This window comes from Buceros rhinoceros, unplaced genomic scaffold (genome assembly GCF_000710305.1).
Source record: "Buceros rhinoceros silvestris isolate BGI_N320 unplaced genomic scaffold, ASM71030v1 scaffold13097, whole genome shotgun sequence".
Lineage (NCBI taxonomy): Eukaryota > Metazoa > Chordata > Aves > Bucerotiformes > Bucerotidae > Buceros > Buceros rhinoceros.
In genome coordinates this window covers 49,819-59,682 of record NW_010421677.1, presented here as the reverse complement: position 1 = coordinate 59,682, position 9,864 = coordinate 49,819, and the positions used below count along the sequence as shown (strand labels likewise).

At 40.0% G+C, this 9,864-nt stretch overlaps 1 protein-coding gene across 1 annotated transcript in view; it reads left to right on the top strand.

The window, feature by feature from the left end:
- The window catches only part of ABLIM2 (actin binding LIM protein family, member 2), a gene marked incomplete at its 3' end in the record, with an annotated part of 83,569 nt that overhangs the window by 24,594 nt on the left and 49,111 nt on the right, over positions 1-9,864 (top strand). The window contains exon 4 of the mRNA XM_010139783.1: positions 9,800-9,863. Within this exon, the coding sequence (XP_010138085.1) occupies positions 9,800-9,863 (64 nt within the window). The remainder of the gene's footprint in view (positions 1-9,799; position 9,864) is intronic.

Genomic DNA, 9,864 nt, shown 5'->3' with positions numbered 1-9,864 from the left:
GGAAAGACCAAGCCCAGGCATTAAAACTCCCAGCCTATAGATGAAAAAAAAAAAAAAAAAAGTTCTGTTTTCTGTTATCCAGTCCTTGAAAAAATATGCAAATTCTGAGTGACTCTTTTTTTTTTCAGATTTGTTTTCTGTTTTATGGTATCTTATATGTGAAGTTTTCAAAGTACTGGAGAAATTGCCATTGCCTCTGCTGTCAGACCTTTTGCCTCAAAGTTTGCTTTATTTCTGTGGTGTCTGCTATTTTTTCTTCTGTCAGCTGAAGTTACAGTGGATTGCAATGCCAGTGGCTGAGTCTTTGGTGAGCTGACTGGATATCATTTTAATATATTTAAACTGAAGTTTCACCGTCCTGCTTCCCAGAAACTCCAATAGTCATTTAAAATAGGACAGAAAGGTCCTGGACTCACAAACACTTACGTACATGTTGGATTTCACCAAGGATCTCTAGCAGCCATGCAGGTGACAAGTGACGCAGCAGATTTTCTCCCTCTACAAGCCCCATGTAGTTCAGTGACATCATTTCCCCCGTGTGTATATGCAACATTGGGGCACAGTGTTGATGGGAATGTTTGTATTCCCTTCAGTACGAGCAATTGGTGGTCCATTTGACTTGCATCTTAATCCTTTTCTGTGGAAAGAGCACACATAAATCTTTTGGAGACTTCCAGAAGAAACTTTCAAGTCCACCAAACATTTGGGAAATGCACTGTTACAGCAGTTTGGAGCAAATGGAAATGCTGTAATAATTTCTCTGGCTAAACTTGAGCCATTAGCAGTACAAGAACAATAACCCCACTTCCAAAGAGAAAGCACAATGGGGCACTGATGGACCACATTGTAGATGCCGTGTGTGCTGGTGCCTCATTCAGGTGACTGTGCAGTCCAAAACCAAGGTGTCCATGTCGCTGTCGCCAAGAGCCAGCAGAATCTGCCAAGCTCAGATGTCTTCCTGTGCTGATGCAGAAGTAGGACTTCAAATTCCAGAACAGATGTGGTTCATGGCAGGATCTCAGTTTAACATATCAGTTGCAGGAATAATTAAATATCCATGTTAAGGGAAAGACTCTGAGACAAGCAAGCCTTTATTGTATTAAATTCTGTCTGTTCAAGTTTTGCTTGAGGAGATTTTTTTCCTTTTGGATACTTTGAACAAACATGAAGAGTAAAGATAACAAAAAAGTTTTTTTTTATTTTAAATAGGAGGAAAAATTATTTAGTTGGCTAATTGTGGATAACGTGAGTTAACTGCTGCCTGCACATGCTCTTGGCCTGCAGCCTGTCAGTATTACATCTCTTCTGCAGATGAGCACAGCTAATTCACGGTATCTTTCTTAGAACTAGTACCTTCTGTAAAGTGAGGTACTTCTTCATTTAAGAGAAAAACAAAAAAACAGGTGATTGCGTGTTCCTGCTAACTGTGCTTGAATCTTTAGCCACACCGTTAGGGTTTACCATTCAGCCATAAATTATTTACCTGTGTGTAACTGTACTTAGAAGCTTGGTACCTAACTTAGATTTCAATCAGGCCATTGGAAATACTAACCTCCTGCTAGATTTAGTCAGCCTTTCAGCTGACAGCTTGGAGCTTGGTGGTACAATTTGTCTCATCTCCCTGGAAACTCAGAATTAATTTTCTGTATGACTAAGTACCTAACCACCCAGGTGAGCTGATTTGCAATACATTGAAAATACTCACTAGAACATGCTACAAATATCACGTGTATTGAAGGCGTGCTAAAGGTTTTAAAAATGAAATATTTCATAAGAAAAAAAATCAGAGATGTTCCCTATCCCTCTGTATAACTAAATAGTTGGATTAAAAGCTATTTCTCTGGTGAAGTTTCTAGTTCCTGCTATCTAAAATTCAGCAGACAGAACCAGGTCTGCATCTCTTGCTTTCATTAGAAGGACAGAGAAATTCATGTTCTCTTCAGAGCCAACTAATGTCCTGCTGACTAGCAGGACTCAATTAGTGTCTCCCAAGGGTGTTGTAACACTGACTTGTGTGCAGAGCAACAGAAGAATCCTGTCATTTGTTTGTAGTAAAAAAAAAAAAAAAAAGGACCAGGTCCTCAACTGCTTTAAATCAGCCTCATTTCAATTACTCCAGTTCTTGCAAGCCAGACATAATTCACATTTTTTATGAAAACAAGTGTCTGATCTAAACATCATCAGCATTTATTTTATTGAGTGATATCCTCAGTAAAAATAAAGTGGTCAGACTGTAAATACATGCAGTTTAAGCAGAAAAAACCTCTTTTTATTTGGTTTTTTTTTTAAATAATAAAAGGCAAAAAAATAGAGCCATTCGATTTGAGGTACAGGATTGTAAATTACTCTACCTTGGCATTTTCTTTTATCAGAAAAGTCTGGAGTACATTTTTGTCCTCCTTTCTTAGAGAGGCAAAAGCCTTAAATAATGGGCCAAAAGTGCCAGCTGGCTGTTCGTGCAAACAGCACCTGAAGTTGCCTTTTACAGCTGGCCCTTTAATGCAGGTGCTCTATGAGAAACCTGATTTCCAGGACAGTGTGAACTTGGGAGGTGATGACGGCTTGACAGTGGGGCTGATCCTGCTTTAATGGAAACCAAGCAAGGCTGATACCAGCTTCGTCAGGAAAACGTTGGCAGCAGAAGATAACTGCACTCTTGACACAGGTCTCCAGAGTGGTGCAGGATCATTAAGTGCTTTAAATGAGCACCTTTGTTACTTGTATTTCTGTAGCTCTGAAGTAACACTTTTAAACAGTTCCTGTGTGGAATAGTAACCCAGTCACAGTAGCAACTCCTTTTTTTCTTATTTTCAGAGGAGATAAGATTTGAATAGAAACTGGTGGGAAGTGCATATTGCTTCAGATGGTAAAATCACTGAGAAAATCTAGCTGGAGCGGTGTAAAAAAAAAAAAAAAGCCAGTAATGCAAGCCCATTTGTTTCCTGAAGCGTCTGGTATTACTGCTTTTGAATGCCGGGTGGCCCAGTGTCACAGAAGAGAGCTGTGTTCCCCGGTGCCCTCTGCATTGTGTCTGTAAGCTGCTGCCCTTCTCTGTGAAAAAGCTAGTGTGTTAGAAACCCAACTCATCCCTTGATATCCCTTGGGACTCAGATGCCCACAGCTGCTATTTGCAGAACAACTATTAAAAGTACAGTATAACATATTGTCCTGTGTGATTGTTTCTCTCTATCTTGCATTGACCAGGTGGCTCTTAAACAAATTCAGGTTTTAATTGCATGTTTGCTCTGCTGGCATAAAGATTGAGGGCTTAGTCCCTTGCTCTTCCAGTGCTGTTCATAGTTCAGTGAAATTTGTTTTCTGCTATTGTGTTTTGTGATGATGATGTCTAAAAGTAAGAATGAATAGAAGAATGGCAACTTTGATTGAAAAATGTTGCAGATTAGCTGCTTGCTCTGAATTCCCAGGAAATGGATGAGCAGTCTTATTCTTACAGCTTCATTAATCGGAAGGGACTGTCTCCTCCAGAGGGCTACCAAAGACATTTCCTACAAAAGGTTCATGTGTTTGTAAAAATTAAATTGAAAGAGAGAGAAAATTAAGGCTACCTATAGCAGTAGAAACTGAGTTTTATTAAATTTTTGCATGTGGTTCTTACATGGCTGTCGGAGACAGGACTGTATGGCACTTATGCAGGATGGGAAGGCACAGGAAACTGAATCTTTCAAGAAGAAATGGGTCATGACATGTGTGATAATACTATTGAAAGTGGAATTTTCAGAAAAAGTCTTATTGTGTTGTAAGTAACATAGATGGATTGAGCCTGTAAAAGATGTATGGTTTGCATAATGGTGTACTGTATATAGACTCGGTGATTTCAATGTTACTGATGGGCTGTGTGTGCATAGGGTATCAAAAATCTAGGGTTTGGTTTTATGGGTTCGTATAATTGATAAAGTTAGAGGAATTGTTTATTCACCCAGTTGAAGGCATGTATGTAAACATTATAGAATGGTAGAGTTGTTTAGGTTGGAAAAGACCTTTAAGATCATAAGAGTCTCACCATTAACCTAATGCTGCTAAGTCACCACTAAATCATGTCCCTAAGCACCATGTCTACAGGTCTTTTAAACACCTCAAGGGATGGTGACAACCACTGCACTGGGCAGCCTGTTTCAGTGCTTGACAACCCTTTTGGTGAAGAAATTTTTCCTAATATCCAATCTAAACCTCCTCTGGCACAACTTGAGGCCATTTCCTCTTGTCCTATTGTCTCGCTTGTTATGTGGGAGAAGAGACCAACCCCCACCTCGCTGCAAGCTCCTTTCAGGTAGTTGTAGAGAGCAATAAGGTCTCCCCTCAGCCTCCTCTTCTCCACTTCCCTCAGGCACTCTCTGGCACAACTTGAGGCCATTTCCTCTTGTCCTATTGTCTCGCTTGTTATGTGGGAGAAGAGACCAACCCCCACCTCGCTGCAAGCTCCTTTCAGGTAGTTGTAGAGAGCAATAAGGTCTCCCCTCAGCCTCCTCTTCTCCACTTCCCTCAGGCACTCCTCATAAGACTTGCTCTCTAGACCTTTCACCGGCTTCTTTGGATGTGCTCTGGCACCTCAACGTCTTTCTTGTAGTGAGGGCCCAAAGCTGAACACAGTATTTGAGGTGTGGCCTGAACAGTGTCAAGTACAGGGGACAATCACTTTTTTTAATAGTCCTACACTATAACAGTGCTATTTCTAGAAAGAAGCTTGTATATCTTAAGAAATTAAGATAATAATGAAAAATGGAGGTTAAAATTGATTTAGTTCTGAAAGGTACTGATCATGTCAGACTTCTGGAATATGCTAAACCTTTTAAATTACTCACTTATTTTAGTGCTGAATTTTGAAAGGATTGGGTTCTCACTTAAGCAGTACTGGGTACTTCTTAAAACATCTCAGGAAGCAGGCTGCTTCTGTTGAGGTCAGAGCTTTGAACCCAGACTGAGTGTTCCTCTTGGCATTTTTTATTCTAAACCAAATGTTAATCAATACATGGTGATTCCTGAACAAAGGAGTCTTACTGTGCTGCTCTTCAGGTTTGCGTAGGGAGTAAACCCTTGTCTCATGTAAGATGAAAGGGATCTGTGTGGGTCCTGTGGTCCAGCAAGTCCATTTTGAGCAGGCTGCTGATGGCATACATTTAAAATATTTCCGAGGATGGAGATCTCACAGACTCTCTGGAAAACCTGCTTCAGCATTTGAGCATGCTTTTGGTATTTTTTTTCCTTATATTGAGTTGACATTTCCCATGTTACAGCTTATGTCTGCTTCCTCTTGTTCTTTCACTCTGTACCTTTTCACTCTGTACCAGAGTGTACTCTGTACCACTCTGAAAAGAGTGTGGCTCCTATTTCATATACGTGTCATCAGGTAGTTTTAGACAGCAATAAGATCTCCCCTGAGTATTTTAAGGCTAACAAGACCACCTCCTTCAGCCCCTGCCCATGTGTCCTGTGCTCCAGCTCTGAACTTAGCCACCTCCACTGGTCTCCTTCCAGTAAATCTTGTCCTGAGGAGCCCAAAATGGTACACGCTGCTCCAGATGAGGTCTCTCGAATGATGAACAGAGGGGCACATCACATCCTCCTGACTACACTAATGCAGCCCAGGATGCAGTTGGCATTCTTTGCTGCTGGGCTGACTCACGTTCAACATAGTGTCCGCAAGGACCCCTACATCTTTTTATGCTTTCCAGCTGATTGACCCCCAGAGTCAATCAGTCAATAACCAGGGTTATTCCTCCCTGGGTGCAGGACTTCACATTTGCCCTTGTTGAAATTTGTGTTGACAGTAGGTAGCAAGAACGTTGTATTATCAGTATTATTATTATAATACCCTGGGTCAAATTCATCCCTATGGAGTAACCTTCAGGGATGTGATTGTGCCAGGTACAAGCTGGAGCAGAATTAGATCCTGCAGGTCCTTAGGTTGCAGTCTGACGTTACACCTGACCCCGTGTAACTGCAGTCTGCTACTGAAATGAATAGCTTTGCTCTCCTCACAACCCTCACCATATGCTTCTGTTAATTTTCTTATATCAAATTTAGTTGACTGTTCAGCCACAGAGTCAGATCAGCGACTTGAAGAACAGAACGCCATCCGTCTGCTCTGAAGAACATTGAATATTTTCTTTTGGCCCAGAAAGCTTGAATGACTTTCCCACAGCTGCATGGTTGAGGTATGGTGCAGAGAAGGACAAGGCTGGGACCAGACCTTGCAGTGTCAGCACACAGTTACCCTGGACTGGGCTGATGGCAGTTTGATGTTTTACAATATAATTTTGTGGGTGAGCTGCAGTCATTTCTGGGTTTACAAATATTGTAGGCTGGTGGATATAACAAAATTCATTGGAAAATGAATTGTAGATGTATTAAAATCCTACAAATCATTTCTGAGAGCTACTCTAAAGATGCTCTCAATACTCATTTTAAAAATAGATTATCCAACTGTGAAAATCACAGTGCATATTTTCAAAAGGATAACTAGCTAATTAAAACCCATCCCTAGCAATGTTCAGTGGGTGACTGGTGGTGAGATGTCGTATTTGAAGGCAGATATGCTGCTTTTAACCTGCAATGCTATATATAGTCCTGCTCACAAGTTAAGAGCTCAGAAACTGAAACCTCGCTAATTGACTGCACAACCTTCTGTTGAGCCTTCACTTGCAGCATGAAAATCCTCGAGTAGGGCTGCATGTGAAAGGGAGAGGTCAGATGTTACAGAAATACTGGCAAATGTGTCGTATGTGGATTCTAGATTCCAAATGAATAAGATAGTGAAGCAAACTCTGAGACTTAATTATGGGTTTAGAAGGCCAGTGAGGGAGGGCAATATCTGCCTGTACCTTTGGGCAGGCAACTTTCAAGGAGGATTTCCCTGGCTTTTTTAGAGCAAGGTATCTTGCAGATGTGGAGAACTTGAGAATTGAAATTGTTGCCCTCTCCCATATGCATGAAAGGGCACTCTGATTAGGTACTAAACTCTAAGAAAATAAACCAAGATATGTTTATACTCTAGGAAAGCCCCCAAATGTCCGTGCCCCTCTGTGGCCTGCTGTGAGATTTGGCATGTTTTGTGAGTGTCATTTACCTGGCTCACTGTCACAGGAAGTCATTTATCCTATTCTTCCCTTCCAGTTTTAACTTATTTTCTTTCATATTGTCTAATTGCTTGACACAGATGAGCCAATTCAATGTGATTGGTCTCTGCTTCTACTTTACTTGATGCTTGGTATGTCTGTTCAAGTTGGGCTTCTGTGTTCAGCTGGAAATCCAGTTGGATTTTTGTTAAGTAAATAATTGACTCAAAAAAATATAGCCTTCCCTCTAGCTACTACTCCTAATATGTTAGATACAAGAATGCTCAGTAATCATGGTTGTTCTTCAGAGCAGTGAATCGTTAATTGCTTCTAGTACATCACCATCTCCAGGATTATTAGTGGTGCAAGGCCTGCCATTTTACTGAGACATCTCATGAGAGTCCAGTTGGATCATTGGCTGAGTCCCAGTCTTGGTTCCCATGAGGACTATGGCAAAATGTACTTGTTGAGAATATCCTGCCCAGAGCATGCAACCGTGCTTGAGAATGAAAGATGGCAGAGTAGCTGTATGGCAAAGTAGCTGTGTGATCGTATCTGTGGAGCAGGTTACTGTTTTTGTGGGGATTTAATTTGGGGTAGATTACCAGTGGTCGTAATAAGCCTATGGGTATCTGTAAATCAAGATGAAATGTCTTCCTAAAAACATGTAGGAAGTTCTTATGTCAGTTTGAGAACAGTTGAAATTCCTCGGCTTGTGCCTTTCCAGGTCAATCGATAGTGCTAAGTTCTAGGCTTGATTTTGTAATAATTTGTCAAAATTGAAACAGGATTAAATGGTTTCTTTCACATTGGCAGTAGAATGTGAAAAACATTTGAATGACAGCATTTGAATTATATCACACCATTTCTGAAACAGTTTTCGGTATTTAGGCATTAGTTTTTGTTATCTATATAGAAATATATCATATTTACTAATTTTTGTTCAACCATATGGATGTTCAAATGAAAAAAACTTCTGGATTGGACCAGATGACCTCAGCAGTCCTTTTCAACCTCATTTGTTGTATAATGTTAATGAAACCCTTTTATTACTTCATGTATTAGAAGGCTCTATGGCTGTAAGCAGTATCCTGTTGCAAATAATAGTTATAACCTAAAAAGAAATTTTTTTAAAAATACATAACACGAGAGCTTGATGGATTGCTGCAAGACAGGACAGACTTGCTGCTTCCTGGAGCAGTGCAGCTCCATCACATCCTGTCTGTTTGTTATACCAGAGACAGTGCTGGCTACTTCTGATCAGGTTATTGAGTAAAACTTGTGGTGGAAATTTAGAACTCCTGGATCAGAGCTAGCATGGCATTGGGCCAGGTTGTACTAGAATCACGCATAGAGCATGTAGTTGTGTCAGAGAACGAGGCTCTTCTAAAGGCTATTTCCATAAAGTATTTTCCCTTAACTTTAGGTAAGTAAGAAGGTGGCAAGAATTTGGGGTATAAAATCGTTAGTGATGGAAAGAAAAAACAAAACTGAAAAGCAGAATTCATTATCAGATATCCAAACATATAACAATATTTAAACTCTGTGTGTCCTCATGATTTTTGAAATACTGGCTGTAGTTCAAAAAGGATGACAGTGTTGAACACTTATTTAGCTGGTTTAAAACAGATTTTGGTAACATGCTTTAGAAACAAAGGACAGGATGGCTTTTGTTCTCTTTTTAAGTAATGAAATTTCAAGTGCAACACAAATGTAAAATAAGCCACTCCTGGACTGTTTGGGGAACAAAATAGTGGTTTTACTTAGCAAGAAGTATCTGTGCAGCTTTTGTAGTAAAGACCACCTCTCAATCAGTGTGAATTTGATAGCATTTGTGGGGTAATGTCATGCAGTCTTAATGAAATGTTAATGAAATAATCTGATAAGATGGGACTTCACCATGAAGCCTGTGTTATGTTTGTGCCTCACTTAAGCCGTATTTTAATAGCTCGCTTGGGATTTTGTTGGACATGAGCTTTGGGTGGAGTGAAATGTGTTTCTAGATCCGCACCATCCTTTGCTGCATTATGAAGTGATTTGTCCATCTGATCCTCTTAGAGAAAATACCTCAGCAGTTTCTGTGCTCAAACAAGAAAGCTCATGGCAAAAACGTTTTTCTTTTAAGGACATTGATAGAAAGGAAGGATTTAATTAAGTGTAAGGAGAACTATTGTTGAGTAGAACAAAGAAGAAATGTAGACACTTTGAGTTTTATAGCTAGGATATATTTTCTCCTAGGAGAGTTCACTGACGTGCTTTCTGAGCATATGAATTAAGAGAAGGACTTTGATATGATCAAAGTTCAGAGGACAAGTGCTGGTTTTTTAATATATAAAAGTCATTACTCCTAAGCAGCAGTTTAACAACATAAAAGCAGCTATATTTGCCTGTACTTACTCCCTGTAATACCAATTTTACTTTCATTCCATAGCTGATCCTGTTAGTGATAAAGCCTTGCTGATACTACATTTCTTAGACACACAAGGATTTGGACTTGACTGCTCAGTGTGGTTTTGTATCTTTAGATTTTTTTTTCTAAGTAGCTGTAACATCTGCATTTGCAATTGTCTGTTGAATGTGTCCCTTCAATACTTTAGCCTCCAAGTGGCGGAAAAGTCAAGAATGAAAACTGGGCAAGCAGAGAAAAAGAAACCAGAGTAATAATCAGTTCCTTTATGGAAAGGTGTCAGACTGTAACCTGTTTGCTTTTGTTTCCTCTGCTGTAGGCTGCCTTTTCCTGCAGGTGACCGGGTAACTTTTAACGGGAAGGAGTGCATCTGCCAGAAATGTT